Below are 26,532 nucleotides of genomic sequence, written 5' to 3'. Positions count from 1 at the left end.
AATGGAGGAGTGTGAAGATGCCTCCTTTTAGATGAAGTATCTAAAGGACAACCCAAAGATTTGAGATTTCTTCAGTTCAAGGAGGTAGCAATGCTACAGAAAGAAAACATGTTCCCACATCTGAGCAGACTACAAAAGGAAACACATCACCTTAAGGAGGTCATTGTGCCTCACGTGTGGGATGACTGTAATCAACATCACTATTACTTAACTGCTTGGTAACAGAAGGCAAAATCTCTCCAGCGACCAAAGTACACATTTAAGAGGTCAGAAGTAGAGACAGATCCCCCTGTAACATACACCAGATCAGAAACAGAGCCCTGTGCTGCTTCTCTTCTGCTAGAGATACAACTGCAAGTTGTATACATCACACACATGTACTCCTTTACTCATCTACAGACTGATCCTAAGATTGGTTTAAGTGCCAAGGCGACCTTCCAGCAAATGAGGAGTTGATCAACTGACCCATAAAACCTAATGCTGATGCTTGGCTGAAATCTTAGTCCTGCAATAGCACTGAGAGTGCCGAGGATGTGGTTTGACCACACAGGCTGTAGCATTCCCTGGAACTCGGTCCTCACCCAACTATTCACCGAGGGTGAATAAGGCAACCTTAAATAAAGTTTTATTATCAATAACTACTCCACTTCAGCATTTTGAGCACAAAAACCATTTAGTCCAAGCTCTCCTGTCAGAGGAAGAACGGCTTTGCAAGCAAATATGACCCATGAATTAATACAAAGAGAGATTGTCTGAAAAATCTCTATAGGCCTAACCACACCCTTCTGTTCATTCTCCTCTTTCTTTTCCAGGACCTCCCTTGTCACTATGGCATCTTGAGACAGAATTTTCTGCATTACTAAATTTAATTCTTTGAGCTTAACCACTTGCATCAGCTTAAAGGTAAGTAACTAACTTCCAAGAAAAAACACACTATAAACCTGAAGCCATCCTATGCATGACAGCATGACTAACACCTATTCTTCTTCCATCCAAACATCTCTTACTACACAGACTGTGTGTAGGGATATGTTGCTAATTTATCACTACAAGGCAAAGTGGCAAGCACGGAAGAACCACCACAGAACTGTTGAGGTTGGAAGAGATCTTTGAGATCAAGTCCGACAGCTTGCCTAGAGCTCACAATGCCACCACTGCTGCTAAGCCATTACCACTGAACCACATCCCTCTGCACCACATCCAGGGATGGTGACTCCACCACCTTTGTTTAAAGATGTTCTTATGCCCTCTCCTATACACAGCTTCCTTGTTGTGTTAAAGCCAATCAGTCACTTGCAGGGTTACACCCTGAGGGAGGCCGGCGGGTGGAAAATCACGAATGATATTAAAGTCAACCATCAGTATTTGTAAAGCAAGTATCAATAACTATTTATGACATCAAATAGCTCTGAGCATTTAAAAATGTAGTCAAGAAATAGAAGTGTCTCTCTGGAGTGAAGATTTTCTACCACCAGCGAGGCCTGTAGAAGTTTTCTGTACTCTGAAAGACACACAGGCAGAAGCCTTTATGACAGAATCTGTGTACGGGACATAGACCCCACTCCAACAAGATTTCTTACCCAGGAGAAAGCTGTACACTTACATCATTGTTACGTGGCAAGCAGACAAGGATGCCAAGTCACACAACCCAGCACCACAAAGGAATGGGGGAAGGAAGCCAGGCTGTACAGCTCACACCAGGGACTCTTTCCCAATCACCCCAACAGGCAGTTTACCATATTTAGCCAAGGCTAGCGTGGCAGGTAATCACTTGTCAGTGACTAATTCATGCTATACCTCCCCAAGCTAGCCTAAACTGACTCTGACACTAGCACAGAATGGTGCATGACCCTTGACCGTCTCCAGCAACTTGTTCTCACCCACACTCTTTTGCTTATTACAGCACAAACAGCCCCATCAAGGTTTAGCTCTACCATGGACGTCATGAGGAAACCACTCTGGGTGTACTAAGACAGCAAAACCAACAAACAAAGTAACTATCACAGCTCCCACAAAAATATTCCCTAATCAAACTTATCAAGCTCCATTATGGCAATGATTTTGACTTTTTACAAGGGCTTGTAGTGAGAGAACAAGAAAGAATGGGTTGAAGCTTAAGGAGGGGAGATTTAGACTGGATATTGGAAAGAAATAGTGACAGTACTGTGACACTGAACAGGCTTACCAGGGAGGCTGTGGATGTCCCCTCCCTGGAGGTCTTCAAGGCCAGGCCTTGAGCAACCAGATCTAGCGGAAAGTGGGGGGTTGAAACTAGATGATCTTTAAGGCCCCTTTCCAACTGTGTTGGGTTACACCCATCCTGGGGAGGGGGGAGGGTTGGGAGAACCCTGCATCCCCCAGGGCACAAAAGAAACCTGATCCAGGTGGACTTGGCTTCCCTCCTCCCCCCCAGGAGGAGGGGTCCCCTGGGTATAAGTTGGTGTGTTCCACTCCCCCTTCCTGTCCAGCAAGACTATAAAGGGGAGGGCATGGTAGCCATCTTGCTCTTTGCTCCTGCCTTGCCTGTTCGAAAGGACCCACAGCTGCTGCCAGCCTCCAGGTTCTGCCACGTGGTCAGGCCTGGTTTTCTCCCTGCCACATCCATGCCTGCCTAAAGGACTGAAATCCACATACATCAAGGGAGATACAAGGCCATCCAAATTTGGTTTTTTGTATTTTCCTATTCATCCTTATTCCTTACCCTTGTAAATCCTCCCTGTTACTGTTAGACATATTTTATTACAAAATTTACTTCTCCTACATCCAAACCAGCTCCAGATTACTATTTGGTACATTTACTTCCAGTCTCTTTGGGGGTGGGGAGAGGAATTCTAGGTTTTTTGCTACCATTTGAGCTCTTAAACACCAGTTAAGGCTCAAATCACTATACCAACCCAAACCTTTCTATGGATCTATAGATTAGCTTCTGGGTGGACTTCATTGTATACTAGCACACATTCCAGGAGGACAGAAACAAGCAGCCTGGAGCACTACTGTGGACAGCAGTGCCAGCTGGAAGCACCTTGGTACATCAGTCCCTTCAGGCTTTGTTGTTAGTGAAGAGCCACGTGCTCTGCAAGACACAGAGCAGGAGCTGGCCTCCAAATCTCCAGCAGCTGCTGGGCAGTCTGGGACACTGCCCAACCAGCTTCATACCTATATCTGGACAGGATGGCTCTCCTTTCCCATGGGGTTTCTGAATGTCTGGGTAACACATTTGAACACATACTTCAAAAACTGAAAGGAGAAAAAGGACAAAGCAGAAAAAAAAAAAAAAACCACCACACAATAACTTTTAACAGAGAGAAAGTAACTGACAAAAGGGAAAGTATGCAGCCACATCTACAGGAACACTAGGAGTGAACTAACGGTCCTTTTAAGGACACACTGCAAAACAAGAGTCATTACAGATTGCTTTAAATATTTTGGATTTCATAAACACACTCTGAGTTTTCTTTCACAGAGCTAAGAGGAATGCATGTCTACTTCGTTTTGGAGTCACCATATCTCAGCAGCACAACCCCAGCCTGTGATGGATTGGAGCCAACAGGTCAAGGCAGGCAATTCTGCCCCTCTCTCTGCAGGGACCATATCTGCAGTGCTGGGTACAGCTCAGGAGTCTTCCGCACAAGGAAGACACGGAGCTGCTGGAGAAGGTACAGAAAAGGCCACAAAAACGATCAGAGGGCCAGAACACTTCTGCTATGAAGAAAGGCTGAGAGAGTTGGGGTTGCTGAGCTTGGAGAAGGCTCCAGGGAGACCTTACTGTGGCCTTTCAGTACTTAAAGGGGCCTCTAAGAAAGACATTTCAGCAGGGCCTCTTGTGACAGGACAAGGGGTGATTGTTTTGAACTAATGAGGGAGATTTAGACTAGAGAGAAAGATGACTTTTTTTACCCTGAAGGCAGAGAAAAACACTGGCCCAGGTTTCCCAGAGAGGTGGTAGATGCTCCATCTCTGGAAACATTCCAGGTCTGGTTGTTTGGGACTCTAAGCAACCTACTCTAGTTGAAGATGTCCCTGCTCACTGCAAGGGGGATGGACTAGATGACCTTTAAAAGTCCCTTCCAACACAAACCATTCCACAATTCCTTACTGACCTGAACCAAGAGATGAGCATATTCTTGCAGCAGTAAATCAGCAGGGTTGGAGGAAAAAGGAAAAGAAGAAAGGTGTTTTCCTTTTAATCTGTGGGCTACAACTGAAGCTCAGGAGTTAAGTACACAACCCAGGGATCCTCAGCAGTGCCCTGCAGCAAACACACTCTGCTACCATCACTGTAAAACCTAGCCCTGAAGTGCCAGAAGAGAGGAAGCTTCAGCAAGTACTGAAGTGTAAGCCCCAAACAAACTCAGAATGATCAAAAGGTTTTATAGTCAGGACCATCTTCATCTACTTGTACTAAAATCTACAGCCAGCTGTAACCAGCTTCACCAGGCCCCACAGCAGTAACGTTGCGTTTGCACATCAGAGTCCTTCAGCCACACAGGCCACCAAAGCGCTCTTAAATTCTCTTTGGCATAGATACCATGAGTTATATATAAGATAGCAGGGCTTAATTTTAAACATACATTAGCTTCCCCCCCACACCAAGAAATGAGTCACCTTAGACTTCACACTAACTTTGTACAAGGCCAGTAGAAAGCACTGATGTCCTTGTAGAAGCTGTGTGTAATTTCTTGTTGTAATTCAAACTGGCACTTGTAGCAAGACATGTTATTCAACAGCCATATTTACATGTTCTGCTTTGATTACCCAAATGAATCAGCTCTAAAGTCTCACCCTTTTCAGAAAGAATCATCTGATGGGTACATTCACTGCTGCAAAACCCAAGTCAAAAACAAAACCAACACTCAATTACAACTTGGGCAGTTTGAAAGGGGGAATGCCACTATTTGAAAAGAATACTCTCCATCAAGGTCACTAGTTATGCAAGAGTTACACTCCTCATGTCCTGCAAAGCCTAGGTTTGCAAGGAATAGAATCCTCAATGGCACATTGACAGAGAGGGGTACAGCATTGCTGGATGTCCAGACGTACACCCAGAGGTACTGTTCTAACTTCACACAAGATACACATTTGATCCTCATAGTTTGGCTAAAAAGAACAGATGTGGAAAAACGAGTCCAGTACATAGTTTTAATGAAACTTGACATTAAACACCTAGCAAAAACAATTTTACTCTAGAGATGAGATGCAAAGAGGTACTTAAACTGAACAGCTCTCCTAAAGTAGCAAACATTTTCCTTGGTACCTTCTGAAAGGCAATTTCTAAGAGAAAAGAAACAGAAACAAAAACCACAGACTCACAGAATAGCAGGGGTTGGAAGGGACCTCCAGAAATAGAGTCCAACCCTTGCCAAAACAGGATCACCTATGGCAATTCACACAGGAATGCATCCAGATGGGTCTTGAAAAAAGCCTCCAGAGAAGGAGACTCTACAACTTCTCTGGGCAGCTTGTTCCAGATCTCTGTCACCCTTACAGTAAAGAAGTTCTCCCTCATATTGAGGTAGAACTTCCTATGTTCCAGTTTGTATCCACTGCCCCTTGTCCTATCACAGGACACCACTGAAAAGAGACTGACACCTTGCTCTTCACACAAAATAATTGGTTTGCCAAGAATTACTCCTATTTCTGCTCCTCTAATCCTTCATTTTAACTTCAGTGAAAGCTACACTTCATACACACAAAAGCTTTATGTGGAAGAGAGGTATTCATTTAAGATAGACTAAAAGCAACTGGACTCTCCACAACTGACTGAGGTTAAACTCAGAGGTGCACTGTGTGAAGTTACCAAATCCTAACAAGCCACCACTTGTCAGCTAGACTGTAGTAACAGGCTGTATGTAACTCTTACTCCATCAATTTTCACCAACTTAACTTGACATTTACTAGGAATTCATCTTATTTTGTAACTATTTGGCTAAGAAGTGACAAATACTCAGCTACCTAAACAAGAGCTCCAGCTGGCTAACACAGGAACTCACCAAGCCATGATACTGATTTCAATGGTAAGCACACAAAGTTCAGACAAAATTATTCAGCTGGCAGTTAAATTGTTTTAACCATGTCACACTGAGTCAACAAAACTGGCACAAAAGCGGCTTATCACTTTCCCAATTACTGGTTAAACTGGTCCACCTTTCTGCAAGTAAAACACACTGCAAAACTTTCAGAGAGTCACAAAGTCTATGAATCTTCCATCAAAAGGTTATTTCTGCTACAAGGAATATCTGGAAAAATACAACATCTGTGATTTGCAAAATGAAATGCTGAAGGACTGATAATTAACAGCTCTGGTCGCTGGTTACACCCCCACCCCCCCCAATAAAAAGTTGTAGTGCTTAAGATACAGAAACCAATGCATGAAAGCTTTCAGAGGAACAGTAGTAAAAATAGAACCACACTCTACTTGACTTCTGGCTTCCTCATCAAAATCCCTTCCAACTATTTGCATTTTAAAGAACTAAATCACTACTGCCTTACGAAATGGCAATATTTTTAGTTTCATATACAATTGTACAGTCTGAGGCAATCTTAAACACTTGCACAATTCACAGCCTTAAATACAAACACAACCATGTCCATAAATTTGAAAGCATTGCATATTTTATGTAGTATCAGAATAGTCCAAAATAATTCCTTTTTCAACAAGCAGGGGGGGAACACAGCATTCCTAATATTTAATACAACGGCTCCGAGAATGCAAAATATTCTTGTAAAGCACAAGAACAATCTCCCAACAACTGATCTTGGGTATTTAACAATTTAAGGAACACCAGACAGATTTTCAGTTGCTTCATTTCAGAAGAAAGAAGCACTGCCAGCACATAAGGTGCTGGAGATAAAGAAATATTGAGGCATCTAACTGTATTTCAAAAGGAAGTGTGCTTGTCCAACTAATTATGCACCACAAAGTGGAATATTTATTGGCTCAGAAAAATCAAACCCATGATACCTATGAAAACATTTACACCTGATCAAATATATTATATAAAGCAGTTCCACAAATTAGTTTTTCAGGTGTAACCACCACGAAGTGACTGCATGAAACATTAAAAAACAGTATGAGACATATTAGGAGCACCAGAGATTCAAATGAAGTGTTTTACTCTAAAAACAGTTCTGTACTTCAAGTGTTTAACCTGCTTGTATACCAGGGCACAAGCTATCTGCCTCTGGGAAGTTAGAGCACAAAAGTTAACTCACAAGGTCAACAACTGAAGAAAACCCTGCTCTCATATGTCTCTGTTCTTTAACAGCATTGGAAGAATTATCCAGAATTTCCTTAGGAAAGCACTAAGATACAAAACAAAACCTGTATTTGAATTTTTCTGGAAGCAGTCGACTACAAAAAATACTTTCAGAAAGCCTGTAAACATTTACAACACAGTATCCGTATTAATACAACATTATTACTTTCAAGGTCAGTATTACACATGCAGTTTCTTGGAGCTACATATTTTGGTGTTATTTTTAACATCTGACAGAGCATCTTGTACCCTTATGAGCTCTCCACTGTTTACAAATACTCCCAAGCTGCAGCTGCTGATTCTACTAACATATCTTGCCAGAGAAAAAAAAAACAAACCCCACAAAAACAGAAGAGCCATTTTAATTCTCCAGGAATGGCTTTTTTCCCCCTCTACAGTACTACATGCATTACATTGTTCTGGAGGCTAGTTGTCTACTTTTTTCCCCCCCACTGTTCAACAACTACATAGAACAACAGGATTTGGTTGCAAGAATATCCGAAAGGTCAAAAGTGACCAAACATAGTACAGAAACACATCTAAGTTCAGAACTAACTCTGCACCCTTCTTCTCATAGTAGGTGCTACCTCAGGAACTTGTACATTTGGATTAATTTTTAAAACTAAAGTGCAGAGATTAATAAAAAAGCTACTTCAAAAATCACACCTTAAGTTTGGTTTCATTCTTCATCCTCCCAAAATACCCAGCCACAGGCATAACAACATAAGGTAGTAGAAAACAACTTACCTATGCAAGCATTTAGAAACAGCCAGTCAGTCTTTTTCATTCTATTTTTTATCTGCTTTAGCTTTTTGAAGTCAACTTCAAGTTCTTCTTTGCTGCCAACAGCTCCAGCCAATTCAATTCTTTGGAAGTCCATTTTCACATCAGATTCACGTTTGGTTGTGGGTGGAGATCTTCTTTGGCTATTACCACTACTACAGCTCCCTCTCCATCGAGCTCTGTCTTGCTCATTTATGATTGAAGAAGCTTCTTCAGTGTCTGCCAGTTCTATTGCTTCTATGTTGTTAGGTCTGGGATGATCACATACAACACATTTCCTGGCCTTTGCCCAGTTTTCATATGTACAAACAGAACAAGTCCAGTGCTGAGCCCTTGTGTTTAGTTTATTTCTGTCATTATATTCCTCACACGGATCAACAGAAAAAGGGATTGGTCTTGACCCAGAACCTGAAGACTGAGGAGACTCTGTGGGACTCCTGGTCCTCCTCTGAGACAAGCACTGCGTACACCTTATCGCTCTGGGCCAGTTCAAGTAGGTGCACATGTGGCACGACCATTTATTTGCACTTTCTGTACTGTAAGAAGATTTAACCCTTGGTCTTGCGCTGGAATCAGGACATATCAAAGGACTGCTCCCTCCTTCGGTGCTCGTAGGATCCCAGTCTCTACCAATATCGCTTGAACCACTTTTAAATGGATCTTCTGTGATAATTGTTCCACTAGGTCTCTGAGCACGACACATGGTGCATTTGATTGCAGATGGCCAATTCTCATATGTACAATACTCACAAGCCCATTTCATTCCACGCTCTGTCATCGTGCACTGCTTGAAATTAACTGCAGCAGGCAGAAAGCTACAGAACCAGAAGACATCATTAGTGGACATGGGCTGCACAGCATCTCTGCTTCAAAGAAAGCAAGATTTAATCCAGTTCATGTGTACTGCAGCACACAGAAAAATCAGGCTGGGCAAACAGGAAATCCTGTTTCCCTAATACTGATACAACATTTAAAGTGGGAAAAACCACTATGAAAAGACTAAGACTCGCTAAACATTTTAGATGAAGAATTCAGGAGGCTTGCAAAAGAGAAATGCATAAAGCCCTGAGAATACTGCAGAACAGCCCCAACAATTATTAAAATAAAACTCAGAATGAATACAGCAGTACAAGGAATGGAACACAAAATCTAGCTCCTGTGAGGTCTTGTAATAGACCTCACAGGATTTGGAAGGAAGGAGCGTTACCAGGTGGGCAGTTATACAATGAGTAAGTAGTTCTTCTGGAAAAGCAGGGTGTAGGAGCCGGCAGTAAACGCATACATTGGAAAATACTATAGAAGTGCTTAAGCAGGACTAGGCCTTGATTGGACATCAGTCATAACAGTAGGGTTACAAAGTTAAAATGCCACTTGAAAGAAGCACAAGCTGTGTATGTTGACAAGCTAACACAGTATTCTCATTCTACAAATACAGACTTCAATCTAATTCCAACTCACTTTTTCTCTAATGAAGAGGGGATTCTGTCTTCATGCTGGCTCAGACCTCGACCTCAGACTGCCAAGTATGAAGGATGAGACTAAGCAGATAACTATTCCTGTAAACAAGATGAAAACAAGACTCATTATAGGTTTCCTACTGGACCTGAGTAACCAGAAAGTTAATTATTAAATGCAACGCCTATGCTGATCCCAATTAACTTGTTTAAACTCAGTCATGACCTGCTGAGACTAACAGACTGGTTAGCTGTCACACAAGTGATCAATCTGCTGAAGAACCAGATCCAAAAGACATCAAAATCACACCAAAACATCCATGAACACTCTTATTGGAGCCTGAAACTTAGGATAGGGAAGGGGGGAAAAAAAGCTTTGTGTAGAGGGCATAATAGAGGGAAAGGGTGAGGCAGGTAGGATAAAGGACAAATAGAAAAACCCATAAAGTCTGTTTCCTCCCTTACCACAGAATACTTACCCAAGATCTAAGATTCAATTAGGTGCTATTTTTAAGCCTGCTAAATTGTTTAAAATACTAATTTGTCCTCTCAATTGACTGGCAATTCTTATTCGTCATATTGCAACTCTCTTGGCTTACCAACACACCCAGAGTCTAGAAAACAACAACTCAGAATTCTGCTACACAACAGGATTCAGTTCAAAACTAGAGACATAAAACGCAAAAGTAGTTTATACCTGGTCTCCAGACAGGAAAGGTTTTATGGCTTAGTACATTCTTCACTGAAATACCTTCACACACCTCATTCTACCAAGGAATAGCTAGACATTCACTTAAATTTGTCACCCTTATTGCTGCTAGCTCCTTTCTGTGGACTCCAGCAGGCAGCATAGGTTTTTTCCAGCAGATCTATTCACCAGATCAGGTGGCTGCATGAATGAGGGGCTATCACATGGCCAGGACAGAGGAGAGGACAGGACTATCCTTTTCAGCAGCAATCCATATTTATGCTACATGAAAGCAGATGAGCAACCAGGAATACAGAACACTTTCTCATGAAGTTCAAGTTCTAATGTTACTTGCTTGAACAGCCTGCAGAGCTCTTCACTCCCACCCATAATGGTCTAAAACTGTGTCAGTCTAAGGAATGTGCTGAGAAGGCAGGCAGACTTCCTACTGCTTCCCCTCCACCATTCCTCCTAAATGTCCATGCCCATGCATAATGGAAAAAAAAAAGATCAAAATTATACTCAGCTCCTCATCTCTGTAACAAAATGAGTAAAAAAGGTGTATGTGTGTATACACACACACACAAGAATACAAAATCAAAGTGATTTTAATAAAAGTGAAGATGATTATGAAGAAGATTTTTCAGGAATGTGGAGGAAAAACAGATTTTCTACTCCATAAGCTAAAGCTTTGCCAAAACACCTCCTATATGAGTACACTATGTGCTGGATTTATCTATTGCACTTGGTCAAGGGATTTTCCCCTCAACTCCCCAAATGAGTTATTTAATTACTTTAACAGTTCTTAGTAATCTTATTTGCTCTAGAGAGCTTTCTGAGACATTAACATTTCCTAGGAAACAGAAGGCAGTTGAACATGGTTTTCAGAAAAGAGAAGGAAGCAGCGCAGTGTCCCTGCACTTGCCAACTGCCACCAACAGAACCACGAGCAGTTTCGTTTGCACTGCCATGGACAACCACAAAGCGGCTATCCCGATACAAGCTTGGGAATAATTCCTACCTGTTTTGAGTACCTAATGCTTTCTATCAAAAGCCAGATCTGTATACAATGGCTGACAGAGCCCCAAAAGGGATCTGTAACTCAAATGGTCTCTCACCTGCCCTAGTTTGTAAATACTTGAACCCAGTAAACAAATCCCAACCCACATTTGAGACGGGGCAAGAAACAAAGTATCACCTGCTTTACTGACACTAAGAGTGGGAATTGCTGCTCAAATTGGAAAGCAGCTGATGGCAAAAGCAATCTAAGCAAATACTGAGATACTGAGATACTGAGTACACACTGTGCTACAGAAAAGCTTTCACATCTATCATCAGATTAGGGGTTTAGCTGCAATTACTCTTGGTGCCCCTTGAAAAGCTAGATGCTTTCAGACATAACTCTTAAAGAGGCTGAGCATCTGCAGCTTTGAAAGCCTACAAGATATGAGCTCACTACCTCTGAACATGAGGACTCAGGTTATTATGAAGTAAAGAATATCAAAAGGCTCAATGGAGTAATGCAAGTTCTCTTTTTTGATAGCTCTGCCAACACCCACTACAGCACAGCTAGATGAGGAAACTCAGTGCTTCCAAGTGTCAGGGTTTTCTGGCATTTAGGTCTTGGTCTGACCCTCAGCTGCCCTCCACCCAAGGGACACAAGAACCCTCTGATCTGGCAATACAGGATCATCAGCCAGCCACTAAGTAGTTTGAAGCTAGTTACATTGTTTTATTATTATTATTTCCTTGGCATTCCATCTTCAAGCTGTTTTGCTATTTTAGGTTCTTCACAGAGGAGATGAATCATATAGTACCTTCTCTCACAGAAATAGCACAACAGTGACTGGAGTGCAGGTGCATGCCTGAGTGCCCAAAAAGCATGAGCAGGCAAAGCAGTTACAACCCACAAAACTCCAAGCAAGTTCATAAAATGTGCTGAGTACCTTCTGGGCAGACTAACAGCGTAACTGAGTACAATGAAGAGGAGACTATATTAAAATCTGATAATCAGAACATTATCAGATTACCTTTTTACTATATAAAGTCAGTCAGAAAAGGCCACCTACAAGAGTCACAAATTTTTCTTTTGCTTTATTTCAACTTAAAAGAAAAGTATTCCTCAGAATTTGGACCCCTCACTACAAGACAGACATGGAGGTCATGGAACAGGTCCAGAGAAAAGCAGTGAAGGGTCTGGAGAACAGGTCCTGAGAGGAGCAGCTGAGGGAACTGGGGCTCCCTCAGGCTGGAAAAAAATGAAGTTGAGGGCAGCCGTTCTGGCTCTCCACAACTCCCTGAAAGGAGGCTGGAGTGAGGTGGAGGTCAGTCTCTCCTTCCTAGTAACAAGTGATAGGATGAGAGGAAATAGCCTGAAGTTGTATCAGGAGAGGTTTAGATTGGAGATCAGAAGAAACATCTTCACTTTCAGGGTTCTCAAACACAGGAACAGGCTGCCCTGGGAGGTGTTTAAAACAGGCAGAAATGCAGGGCTGAGGGACATGGTTTGACACTAGACTTGGAACTTTTAGATAATCATAGAATCCTTAAGGTTGGACAAGACAGATCTAAGATCATCAAATCCAACTACAACCTAACACCATCACGACCCATGAGCCAAGTCCCAAAGTGTCACGTCTGCACAATTTTTTAACATCCACAGATTTGCTGAGTCCACCACCTCCCAGGTAGCCTGTTCCAGTGCCTGAACAACTCTTTCAGTAAAGAAATGTTTCCTAATACCCAACATAAACCTACCCTGGCACAACTTAAGGCCGCTTCCTCTCATCCTATCACTTGTTACTTGATAGTCTTAAAGGTCATTCCCAACCAAAATGATTCTATGATTCTTCTTTCTAGGTGCATAGGAAAAGACAAAATGACAAACAGAAAGTGGAAAGAAACTATGAAGTCCTCAAATAATATTTTTGACAGGATATCTTATAGTCCCCTCAATTTAATTATTCACTCTGTTCCTTTGGCTCACACAAGGAACACTATGAAGCTCCATTTCATTAAATAATCAAGCCCTTACCCATCAGTAAGCCAGATGCTGATTTAGACCAGTCTACACTACGTATTTTGTACTGGGATGTTGCTGGCATCCATGCTGGCACAAACCTTATGTAATTATGCTGATCAAATCAGTGTTCCCACCTTGGTTTGCTCATGTGTAGGGATTTTTGAACAAAGCTAACTGCTTCTGGATCTAGAGGGAAGTGGAAACTTAGTTCTCAACTTAAGCCTTCAACATGACTTCCAAGGCAGGATCCACTGTCCTTTCCTCTCCTCTTAAGGCTGCTCCAAATAGAAAGGCAGGATGCTTTTATTTTCATTGTACAAGACTGAAAAGTCTCTTCAGAAGAACAAAATAGGCAGAAGCACCCCATCCTTAGAGAAAGTCTCTATAAGCAAACACAGACTCTATTAATAAAGAGTTCACAAGTGTAGAAAGAGCACTTTTCACACATCCAACTACAAAAAGCAGCAGAGAGGAACAAGAAGTCGTCAAAGCAGAAGATCAAACAGCAGCACTTTCACCTACTGTATTCTTTATGCATTATGAAATTGTATTTAAAAGTACATGTACCAAGAAAGGGGCTCAAGCTGACGGCTGGAATTGCTCACTAACAGCTGGACAACACTGCTGTGGAGTTTGTATTTACACAATGGACAAACAGCTTTTTAAGAAAAAGAGCCTATGATTAACCCCACATAGTATGACACATTTTCAGAAGGGTTCCCCCTTGTTCAGCACTACCTTAAGTTCTCTTCCAATTACACAGAAAAAAATAGCATATTTCTTAGAAAACTGTAGTTCATTTGCACACAATTATGCTTTCAAATTAAGGCTGTAAAAGGAAAACCTGGGGGGGGAGGGGAATCACACATCTGGATAATCCCCTTAAATGGTTATAAAACATGCACTCATCTGAATTCAGACAGTTGTAGCTGCTTTTGTTCTGTAAAAATGCAGAACGTTTTGTGAAGATCCACAGGAAGGGCATCCTGACCTCTATCAGCAAGTGTGGCCAGCAGGACCAGGGTAGGCATTGCCCCCCGCTGTACTCAGCACTTGTGAAGCCACACCTCAAATACTGGGGTTTGAGCCACTCGCTCCAAGAAGGACACTGAGGTACTCGAGCATGTCCAGAGAAGGGCAATGTAGCTGGTAAAGGGTCTGGAGAATATATCTTGTGAGGAACAGCTGAGGGAACTGGGGCTGTTTAGCCTGGAGAGGAGGCGGCTCAGGGGACACCTTCTGGCTCCCTACAACTCCCTGAAAGGAGGGTGGAGCAAGGTAAGGATTGGTCTCTTCTCCCAAGTAGCAAGTAATAAAAGGAAAAACAGCCTCAGGTTGCACCATGGGAGGTTTGGGTTGAATATTAGGAAAAAATTTCTTCCCCAGAAGAGCTGTCAAGCCCTGGAATAGGCTGCCCAGGGCAGTGGTGGAGTCGCCTTCCTTGAAGGGATTTAGAAGACATGCAGAGGCAGTGCTGACGGATGTGGTTTAGCAGCAGACAGGGTACTATGAGGTTGATGGTTGGACTCAATGATCTTAGGAATCTTTTCTAGCCCAAACTTTCTATGATTCCAAGATGAATTTGAGCCAGCTGCTCACCATAGGGAACAAAGCAATGGCTTGATTTCACTTCTTCCAGACAAATCTATTCATAAACACTCCGTGGCTGTCTCTAACCAGGGGACGCTCTTAAAGCTGACATAAGCTGTACCACAACAACAATTTTGCCAATTTTTAAATATAGCCAGTAGGAAAGTCTAGAAGATAACAACTGGGTTCAAGAATCCATGGGAACTAACACACTTCAACAAAGACAACTTACATTTTTAAATAACCTATTTGAAATGTATCAAATTTACCAGGTATCAAGAAATCGATCTTTCATGTGAAATTTGCCTTGCCTCCTTTGCCAAGGTGGAATTTTAGCAACATTTCTTTTCCTCTTAAACTTATTTACTCCACCTGTAACTATTTGCTAATCTCACCTGACTCAAGCACTCAGCATAAGCCTCAACAGATCAGTATGTTAAAAGCATTAAACTTGAACCCATACTTCTCTAGTTTAAAGGGAACTAACAATAAGCTCTCTTATCTCTTCAATTTAGTTTTTTGGGTGTTGTGTTGTCGGGGGGTATTGTTGTTGCTTTGTTTGTTTTCAGGGTTGGTTTGTCAGGTTTTGTTGTTGCATTTTGTTTTCTTTAAGAACACTGACCTTATCAACAGGACAACCAAATCAGATCATCGGTGCTGAATCTGGGAGTTTTACAGTAATGGCAATAGAATAAAGAACAGGAAGATAACTGCAAAGTCACAATTGTAAAAGCATTTTCTGTATTAGCTTGAATACACTGAAATACAGAATTTAACAAGAGTAATTTGCCTTGGTTGTCTGTATGTCCAGTTCTGGAGCCCCTATTACAAGAGGGATGTGGAGGTGCTGGAACGTGTCCAGAGAAGGGCCACAAGGATGATCAGAGGGCTGGAGCACCTCTCCTATGAGGACAGACTGAAGGAGTTGGGGCTGTTCAGTCTGCAGAAGAGAAGGCTTCGAGGTGACCTAATTGTGGCCTTCCAGTATCTGAAGGGGGCCTACAGGAAGGCTGGGGAAGGACTGCTCAGGATCTCAGGTAGTGATAGGACTAGGGGGAATGGAATGAAGCTGGAGGTGGGGAGATTCAGGCTAGATGTGAGGAGGAGGTTCTTCACCATGAGAGTGGTGAAACCCTGGAATGGGTTGTCCAGGGAGATGGTCGAGGCCCCGTCCCTGGAGGTGTTTAAGATCAGGCTGGATGAGGCTCTGGCCAGCCTGATCTAGTGTGGGGTGTCCCTGCCCATGGCAGGGGGGTTGGAACTAGATGATCCTTGTGGTCCCTTCCAACCCTGAATGATACTATGAAAAATGAAAAGACACTGTCCCAAACAGATCAGCAAAAGGGAGAAAATCCTGTGCCATCCCACAAAGAGAGCACTAAAATTGCTTCCTGCGAGCTGGTCTCTCAGGTGGGAGTTTTTGCTCACCAAATTTTTATCTCTGAAGAACATTAGCTGGCTATTTCCAGTACAGACAGCAGGAACTGGCCTCAGAATGCAGTTATCACTACAGAAGGCAGAAATTCTTACAAACATACAGAGAACTATGTTGGAAGACAGAGGCTTTTGTCAAACTATGAGCATTCTCTCAAAACACACAAGGATCATCTGAGCCAGTAACAAGCAGTAACATTAATAGTGCATGAGAAAAGAGACATCGAAAATATTTTAGTTATAACTGAGTAAACATTTACCATTCTTATGTTAAAGGAGTTTAAACATTTTTACTCAGTTTTGACAGTTTAGGCTGTCAACAGATTTGTCTTCATTACCTACAACTGCATTACAACTCCCTCCTTGATTACGAACTTTCCATCCAGTGGCTGACTAATTAAAACCCAGAAGACCCGAATTTTCACAAAGAAACAAGCTGCAATAAACACACTTAGAATCACAGAAGCATTTTGGTTGGAAAAGCCCATTACAAAAGCACCACACCTCTGTGTCTTTTAAAGATCCCCAGGGATGGAGATTCAAACACACTCCTGGGTGTCTGTCCCAGTGTTTGAGAACCTTGCAGCGAAGAAGTTTCTTCTTATGACCAACCTAAATCTCCCCAGTGCAACTTGAAGCCATTTCCTCTCATCCTATCCCTTGGACTCCTCTTAAACAACAACAAAAATCTGAGAAACTATGTAGTACCCATTGAAAAGTGGAGAGGACTTGGGGGTGCTGGTGGACAAAAAGCTCAACATGAGCTCTCAGTGTGCACTTGCAGCCCGCAAAGCCAATCAGATCCTGGGCTGCATCAGGAGAAGTGTGGCTAGCAGGTCGAGGGAGGTGATCCTCCCCCTCTACTCAGCCCTGGTGAGACCCCACCTGGAGTACTGTGTCCAGTTCTGGAGCCCCTATTACAAGAGGGATGTGGAGGTGCTGGAAGGCGTCCAGAGAAGGGCCACAAGGATGATCAGAGGGCTGGAGCACCTCTCCTATGAGGACAGACTGAAGGAGTTGGGGCTGTTCAGTCTGCAGAAGAGAAGGCTCCAAGGTGACCTAATTGTGGCCTTCCAGTATCTGAAAGGGGCCTACAGGAAGGCTGGGGAAGGACTTCTCAGGATCTCAGGTAGTGATAGGACTAGGGGGAATGGAATGAAGCTGGAGGTGGGGAGATTCAGGCTAGATGTGAGGAGGAGGTTCTTCACCATGAGAGTGGTGAGACCCTGGAATGCGTTGTCCAGGGAGGTGGTCGAGGCCCCGTCCCTGGAGGTGTTTAAGAGCAGGCTGGATGAGGCTCTGGGCAGTCTGATCTAGTGTGGGGTGTCCCTGCCCATGGCAGGGGGGTTGGAACTAGATGATCCTTGTGGTCCCTTCCAACCCTGAATGAAACTATGAAACTATGAAACTAAACTATGAAAACTTCACCAAATTAATTTTGATGGACTTCATTTATATGTATTAATAAATACTGCTTACATTTTCATTTATGGCTTTGTCTCTCATCGCAAAGCATCCTAGGGCTGCTTTATTAGATATCTATGGGGTTCAGAAAAAGCACACTGATTTTGCCTTAGGTTTCTTTTCAATAGTCTATTCAAAGTTCCAATCCAACTGCAATCATTTCAGCTAAACCTTACAGCCTGACCTCTCATAAGCAAGAGAATTTATGTGCAGTTTTCATGCAAGAATATGCCTAATTTTGCAAATGCTCCACACGTTTAGAAGGAAAACATCTGGGAGATTACAGATATTAGGAGACATCCAGAATACAAGAATTTACAATGAACTTCAGGTTAAGATGTAGACCTAACTAGACTCTTCTGCAAAAGCTGAAAATTCAGCACTGAATTGACAAGGCATTTGACAATACTAAACCTTCACTCTTTCTGCTGCCTTTTTTTTTAAATGTTCATCCTTTAAAGCATTTTTGTGCCTTTAACCACTCCAGCTAGTCCTGCTGTGTAACTTGCAAAGAAAAAGTTTCCATTTTATTTGTTACTCATCTCAAATGGGTCAAACTACACACAGCTCCACTGAATCTGTGACTAAAACCTAGGAAAACCCTAACTGCTAACATCAACCTATAAAAAGCAATAGCAGCAGCTTGCAGTTCAGTCCTTGTTCTTATTTCAGGAGAAAGCCAAATTTTTCAAGGTTTTTTTGTTTTATTCTGAAGTTCATTAAAAGTGAAGAACTCTTCAGATGAGAGTTGTCCATTAGGATGAACTAAATACAACTGCTTACTTAGAAACCAATACCATTTAGGAAAATCAGAGTAAGCAGATCAACAGTTACATAATGCACAGCATCTCCCACACAACACTAATCAAAAACCACACAAAGCAACTCCAAATAATGAGTATGATAGGACATTCACATAAATACAGCCAGAAGCTTTTAATGGATCTGATCATCATATGAATTTCAGCTCAAGGTAAGATGGACAACAGTGTAACTAACATACGTAATACAGAAGAATTGTTAAAACTTTGTTATTAAGAGTACAGAAGTTGAACAAGAAGTTTCTTTATAAAAAAAGTGAGGTCAAACACAAAGAAACAGTTTATCTGTGTTTAGACTACATGTCCCAAAATACCACACTCATTTTTGTTTAGATCTCAGCCATCCTCACATAAGATGAGGAAAACCAGATGTCATGCCCTGAATGAAAACACACTGTGGAGTCTGACATCAAAACTTAAACCTGTCCAACAACCCAGGAACATTATATTAAAACTTGTACATTTGACACTGAGCTCTAGCAATTATCCTCTGGACCTCCTCAATGCTTGCTGACAATAAATCGGATCATGGCTACATGCAGACATAGTCACCATTTGGTGGAGAAAAAACACCTGCCTTCAAATGAAACAAGGAAACACACACTCAGCATTAAGGATCGCGTAGTTTGCTCCTAATAATGGCAAGCCACTTTCAGATACAGCTAAGGACTGCCTTTAGAATACACATATGCAACTAGGCTATAGCCAAGACTACTTTTAGTTCAGGTAAGCCATATAAGGGACACTCACTGCCATCTAACCACTATCTTACAGAGAGCTGGATGAACAGTATCAAGGAAAAAAAAAAAAAGGGGGGGGGGAGAAGGGAGGAAAGAAAGAAGAGAAAGTAGTAAAAATGCAATTCTCACAGCACACACAAATGTCACTGCTTAATGCAGTGCAAAGAACTAGTATCAAATACCACAGGGAAAACAAACTCAAACTCTTCCATAGGAGTAACATCAGTTCTTTTCTTTTTAAATAGAATAAACCTTTATTTAGAATAAACCAAACCAGGTTGGAAGAGACCTTCAAGATCATCACGTCCAACCCATCAACCAATCCAACCCACCCAAACAGCTAACCCATGGCACCAAGCACCCCATCAAGTCTTCTCCTGAACACCTCCAATGACGGCAACTCCACCACCTCCCTGGGCAGCCCACTCCAATGGGCAATCACTCTTTCTGTAGAGAACTTCTTCCTAACATCCAACCTGAACCTCCCCTGGCACAGCCTGAGACTGTGTCCTCTTGTTCTGGTACTGGCTGCCTGGGAGAAGAGACCAACATCCGCCTGTCTACAACCTCCCTTCAGGTAGTTGTAGAGAGTGATAAGGTCACCCCTGAGTCTCCTCTTCTCCAGGCCGAGCAACCCCAGCTCCCTCAGTCTTTCCTCATAGGGCTTGTGTTCCAAACCCCTCACCAACTTTGTTGCTCTTCTGGGGTTTTTAACCTTATGATTAGGATATGTTTTATGAGCAAAGAAAATTACAACAACTCCAAGTTAATCCCTGCAAGGTGATCTGAGCTGCTAGAAAGTTTCAGAGTAACAGTTCTAAATCAGGAAACCTTCTGCTTTTGGGGCATTGGGAATAACTTTCTGCTCCAGACAACACTGAACGACCTTCTTTAAATAAACCATTTCAGAATCATGAGGTGACAATTATTTTTATCTCTGCCAAGATAAACAGTAATGTGAAGGTCAAGAAAAATGTAAATAGTCCAGCAGACCCTCCCAACCCCTTCAGGAAGATAGTAAGTTTAGCTTCTCAAGCTTGCAGTAAGTGAAGAAGGAAACAGTATCACGGTACATTAGAGGTTGGAAAGGACCTCCAGAGATCATCAGGTCCAACCCCCTTGCCAAAGCAGGATCAGCTAGGGTAAGAGGAAGCCTTTGTAGCCAAAGTCTAAACCCACAGGCCAGTCCATGAACGACCTAAGCAACAATCAGATATCATTAAGACACCAAGTACAAAGTACTTCTGACTTACGAACTGAAAAAGAAAGGAGCATGAAAATATAAGTACAGACTGAACACTTCTTGGAACTGCAGAAGACTTAAGACTCAGCCCAGTGGGTTGAAGCTTTTTCAGGGGAGTATTCAGGCAGCAGCAGCTAATAAATATGCCAGCTGTCTCAACTGAATCCCTGCTTAGATCCTGAAAGATGAATGGAGACAGCAGAAACACTTTCAAGCCCATTAGGCTGAAAGAAGTACAAGTCAACTCTGACACAGTGCACTTACAGTCTTTACAGCCATAAGAAACAGGACTGTCTCAAACTGACAATCAACTTCACAAAGCACACTCCCTATTTTTTCTAGAATTATCCACATTCATGACATTTGTAACCGTTGTTTTTCTTTCCAGATAACCAACTTGAAAGCCACCAAAACAGTACTTGATCACAACAATTCTCATCTATAGAAAACAAATCAGACCACTCAAGTTTGTTGTTGAGTTTTTTGGTCCAGAATCATGTAAATTGTGGTTTTGACAGTTTTCTCTATCACCAAATCATGGAATGGTTTGGAAAGGACCTTACAGATTATCTAGTTTCAATCCTTCGTCATGAGCACAAACAGGTTGCTGAAGGCCCCATCCAACTGGATTTTGAACACTTCCAGGACTGGAGCCTCCACAACCTCTCTGAACAACCTGTTCCTGTGCCTCAGCATGCACAACAGGAAGAATTTCCTCCTAATGTCTCATCTAAATCGAGCTTCTTCCAGTTTGAAGTCATTACCCCTCATCCTGTCATTCCATGCCTTTTTACAAAGTCCCACTCCAGCTCTCCTGTAACTCCCTTCAAACACTGGAAAGCTGCTCCAAGGTCTCTCTGGAGCCTTTTCTTCTCCCGGCTGAACAATGTGAACTCTCTTCTCAGCTTTTGCTCTTAGGAGAAGTACTCCCGCCCTCTGATCATGTTAGTGACTGCCTCTAGACCCACTCTTTGCCATTCCATGTCCTTGTGCTGGGAGTGCCAGAGCTGGAAAAGCTTGGGAAAGCTAAATCCCAAATATCCACAAGACAACAGAACGCCAACAAAACTTAAAGTTCCAAATGCCTCCCCTCCTTTTTCCATTTCATTAAAAACACCTACTCAAGACTAGGTGCCAAATCAAGTCAAAGTATCACGTGGAGGATTTTTAAACCTTCATATTTGTTTACAAAAATAATGGCAAATGTAACCCAAATAAAACATCACCAAGTATTGGCTTCCAGCACAGTGGGAGGAAGGAGAAGAAGAGAAAGAAAAAAAAGAAAAGGAAAAAAAAAAGAAGACTGTAGCCTCCTTGCTCACAACTGACAGTTTTAGTCCTATTTACACCTACCAAAATAGACACAGGTCCATTCTTCCAGTTCCCCCATCCCCTGGACAGCAGCCTGGTATTCCTTTTGTACTTAGCTCTCAGCACTTCAAGTATTTTCGGCTCAATTCTGAACTCAGCCTTAAAGAGAGATGTAAATTCTGTGCTTGTCCTAGAAGTGTTTGCCTTAGAAGTACTAAATCCAGTTAGCTTAGAACGCATGTGAACACAAGCAAAGCTAGCAGCTATTGTCAGGGAGAAAGAAAAAAAAGCCACCTTATTAGAAATAATAATAAAATAGTAATTATGCAATAGTATCTTTGTTTAAAGAACAGGCAGAACAGATTATATCAGGAGAAATTCAAATAACCAAAGGGCAAAATGCCAAAGATGCAAAAGGCCTGAAAACTTGCTGCTTCACAGGCAAGATACTCTGCACATTCCAGCAACCATCACTCTTTCCCCTTTCTCCCATGTCCCTGTAATCTACCCTTCCCTCAGCTTTTTGAATCAAGGTCTCCATACCAGGCCCTTCTTGAAGGCAGTTCCTTCTTCAAACACCACTGCACTCATTCCCTGCTCCGCTCCCTGCACACCATTCCTCTCTCTGTCTTCACCAAAAATCACTTTTCACATAAATGGGACAACAGCAAAGAGGGGGGAAAAAAGGTGCTTTGAAAAGTGACAAACAGATACAACTTCAGTTGAGCTTCTGAAAACCTGCTCGCAGGACAGAGGAAGAAAATATAAAATCATCCATACCGTTACAGTCTGGCATGTTCTCAGCACTGATGTTTAAGTAGTACAGTTGTTCTTTTAAAGTATTTTAACTGTTAAGACACTAAAGAGCTAAGTCCTTTTATTAATCTTGTATCTCAAGAACGTTCCAAAAGAACCAGCTATACGTATGAGAAGCTGTGCTGCAGCAAGTGACGATACAAAAATGAACTCAAGAAACAAAATCAGTCTGATTCTGTGCAAGTTAAACCAACATCAGCTAGGCAAGAGAGTAAGCACCAAGAAGGTTATCTGAATTCCTGATGTTTGAGACCTTAATTAGAAGACAGACATCTTCTTTTTACAGTACAATAAATTCCATTCAATTGGCATTAACAAAGACATACTTGTCTGTTATTTAAGTGATTTTACCATGCTATACCATTTGACAAGTGAAGTGGTAAGCTCTTTATCAACTATGCTGAAAAAAGACTCTCTTCCAACTTTGCCTGATTTCCCTCTTTGGATGTGGTACTACCAAAAAAATAATATTAAAAAAAAATCAAAATAAGGACTCTGTCACAAACAAGCCAGCCATTTTCAGCTGCCAAACTAAAGTTTAGCTCCATTTCAGTACCAGGAGACCATAAATCATAATTCATACAGTTTTAAAATGAGGAATACTTCTTGCCATACATTTTGAACAGCTCAAAGTAGCCCAGTCTTAAAATTTTGGGGGCACAAAGGGGCATGAGATTACTAACAGAAGTGGCATCAGCAGTTTGTGTGCCTCTCCTGTAATCAGTAGATGGTCCACCATGATAATGTATTGGCCTAAAATTCCACACAGTCTCAAACTGGTGCAGAATTGAAACAGCAAAGAGAAGGCAGAAGGAGACACACTAATACCACATGAAGGAGCCAGTAAATCTCACATTAAAGTGCCTGAGAGAACATTTGATTTTTTTAATTAACTGTATCAAAAATAATCTCCCAGCCAATCACTAAAGCATTTTCTACTTACACTTCTGACTTATTTACAGACCCACCCTGCAAAGAACACCAAAGAGGGATGGGATTTCCTGTCCCCAAAGAATTTACATATTGAATGATGTACAGTCAGAGTGACCATACACAAGGCTGAAGATGTTCCCTTAGACAATTCTGCATTTTAACTAGTCCCCACTTTACGTCATGCTTCTGTGATGAATCCCATTGATGCTTTTATGCCACTCAGCATTCCAATTAAATTAATATTTTTAGTTACACTTCTGAGAAAATCCTAATGGCTACGGCTCTACAGTAACAAATTATGGCCTCATGGGTCATCCCATCTGTCTGTCCTTACTTAAGCAGCATAAAGGAAAGGTCATAATTTTTCTTCAAGAGAATTACTCAACATAATTAGGATTTTCTCAATTCCTACAAAATGCAACACATCCAAAAGCATTATTCTCTTTTAATGCTATGACAGACTTAGATCTGAAGCGATCTTCTACATATGACATGCTAGACTACACATGCTGAGACACCAACTCAACTTGGCCTTTGGAAGGAGGCAAGTTTAAGTTTTCCAGAATACCTTCTGCTGCTTATGCGTTTCCTTCACTACTCAAAAAGGGGAGGGGGGGAAACCAAAACACTGAAAACACAAGAAAGGGGGAGGGAATCTCTTACAGTCCCCAAAGACAAAATTTTGTATGAGAAGGAAAAGTGCAACAAATCTCTCCTGAACTACTGTTCTGCTCACATCAGCATGAGCTTGAACACAGTAGTGTTAGAGTTAAGGCATTACACAGAACATTTCACGTTTCAGTTTTTGCATCAACGTATCAACATTTTAAAGTCACATGCCAGTTCCACCACTTATGACACAGTAGGTAACTAGTGAGCAGAGACTATTCAAGAACAGCACAAAGCCAGTCAAATACCACTTGTTTACTACACCAACTCTCAAGAATTCTAGAAAAAGTTGTCATTGTTGTAATCGCTGAAAGCCGCTATGGCAACAAGAAGTTCTCAGCAGCAGCGCTGTGCTTGCCATGCAGGAGATTTAGATCTCTCCCATCACTTCTCCCACCCGCTGCTCTGGAGAGAGCGGTGACTACTGTGAGGACAGAGTGCTCGAGATGCGGGCTGAAGGCTGGAAGGAATGGTTGCTGTCACTCCGAAGGAAGGACTGGCAGGCACATCCGTGACCTCTGCAGGGAAGTTTACCTTATTCCGGCTGGAAGCTGCCGCAGTGTGGGACTGCGAGGGTAAAGCCAGAAAGGCACTGGAAGCGTGGGTTACCAAGCTTTGTCCCACTCCTCAATCGAACTTTCCCCATTTGTTATTATACTTCGGTTTACAAAAACAAGCTCGATTTTGAAATACTTATCAGAAATAAAACACGGCGTGGGAAGCATCGCCAAGGCGAGACGTTGTACTACAGGCAGTATCATGGAAGTTCTGCCAACCAAATTTCACAGCTACAAGCAGGTAGCTCCCATCAGTTATTCCACCACAGCACACAGACCAAAACAGGCATATCCAAAAAAGAAAAACAAGGAGTGGGAAGAAAGAAGTGGGATGCAGTAAAGGCATGATCTCACCCCAGCACACCGAGGTACTGCAGCCCAGCATTTCGAAAAGCAGCCACAAAAGAAAAAAAATCAGTTTCCTGCCTTTGTAGGGAGCCTTTCGCTGCTGTATCACAACCTTCCGAACGCGGTGGTACACTCCCGGCGCTGCCGGGACGCTGGGGAAAAACGCCGTACGCCCCGGCAGCCGAGCAGGCTGCGCTTACCGCCGAAGCAACCCCCCCAACCCTCTCCACACGAGACGGTGACCCCGAGCCGACCCCGGTGGGGTCCCGGTGAAGCTGACTGCTCACACCGCCCATCAGCCGTGTCGCCCCGCCGGTGGGCGAATCCCAGCAGGTCGCGGAGCCACCACCGGCTGGCTCGGCTCACCCCGGCCGTCGGGCAGTTCCCCCCCTCCTTACCCAGAGCCGCCCGGGAAGAGGACTTTACCTCGCCGCCGCCGCCGGGAGCCGTCCCTCAGGCAACACACACTCGGCACTGGTAGCCGCCTGCGCCCCGCGCCGCCGCCGTCCCCCCCCCCCACCCCCCCCTCGGCCCGCTGGCTTGCGGCGTCCTCTCCCCACTCACGACATGGTCTCTCCCAAGACGGCGGGCAGCCGCGGGCACGGGCGCTCCCACTCAATACGGAGGGGGGAGGGGGGGAGGGGGGAGCCTCTCACCCCGCTCCCCGGGCTCCTCTAATGGCGGCGACTGGAGCGGCCCAAAGCAAAATAAACCCCCATACGGCCAGCGGCCCGCACGTCAGCCCGGCCTGCCACCCTGCGCGGCGCCCATTGGCGGAGCCCGTACCTTCCCCTCCGCCAATGAGCGCACGCCTCTTTGAACAGAATGGATGATGTCATCCCCGCTACCTGGGGGCTGGTAGGGTTTGTTCAGCAGCTGCCCCAGGGAATGTCAGCGCTGGACGAGGAGCCCTGTCCCGTTCCTGGCTGCTGTATTCCAGCCTCCCTCTCAGTCCCCGCTACTCCCAATGCGGCCTTTCTCTCACACACCGCCCGGTCCTCTCGGGGCCACCTCAGCAGCCTCCCTGGGTCGGCTGCCCCTCTCCCATACCAGGGCTCTCCCTGAGGCAAACTTGTGCGTTGGGGGCAGCAGCGGTGGGGAGTCACGGAAGAGGCTGCATGAGCAGTGGAAACGAGACCATTTGCCTGGCTTTATATACCTGATTGTAGGTATTACATCATGGAATTCCAGATTCGTTTTGGTTTAAGATCAAGTCGAACCATTCTCTTTACCAAGTCTGGTGCTAAATCATATCCTTGAGGACATCTCTGCCTCCGTTGAACACCTCCAGGGATGGGGATTCAACTTCCTTCCTGGGAAGCTATTCCAGTCATTGATAACCCTTTCAGTGAAAAGGTTTCTTCATACTGATATAAATTCCTCCATGGATAGAATCCCTCACT

General features: G+C 43.2%; 1 protein-coding gene across 2 annotated transcripts in view; it reads right to left on the bottom strand.

Annotated features, from left to right (window-relative positions):
- The window catches only part of ZRANB1 (zinc finger RANBP2-type containing 1), a 56,169-nt gene extending 30,315 nt beyond the window's left edge, over positions 1-25,854 (bottom strand). Inside the window, exons 1-3 of one of the 2 annotated variants that reach the window (XM_068140191.1) lie at positions 25,528-25,854; positions 9,498-9,595; positions 8,004-8,854 (exon numbers count right to left, since the gene is read on the bottom strand). In XM_068140191.1, the coding sequence (XP_067996292.1) occupies positions 8,004-8,817 (814 nt within the window). In that variant the 5' untranslated portion in view covers positions 8,818-8,854; positions 9,498-9,595; positions 25,528-25,854. The remainder of the gene's footprint in view (positions 1-8,003; positions 8,855-9,497; positions 9,596-25,527) is intronic. The other variant, XM_068140190.1, reaches the window with a different exon arrangement.
- Positions 25,855-26,532: the final 678 nt, after the last annotated feature.

Source organism: Melanerpes formicivorus, unplaced genomic scaffold, assembly GCF_026170545.1.
Source record: "Melanerpes formicivorus ecotype bairdi unplaced genomic scaffold, bMelFor1.0.p_v2 SCAF_6, whole genome shotgun sequence".
Taxonomy (NCBI): Eukaryota; Metazoa; Chordata; class Aves; order Piciformes; family Picidae; genus Melanerpes; species Melanerpes formicivorus.
Note: the sequence above shows the minus strand (reverse complement) of the source record. Positions and strands in the feature narration are given on the sequence as shown.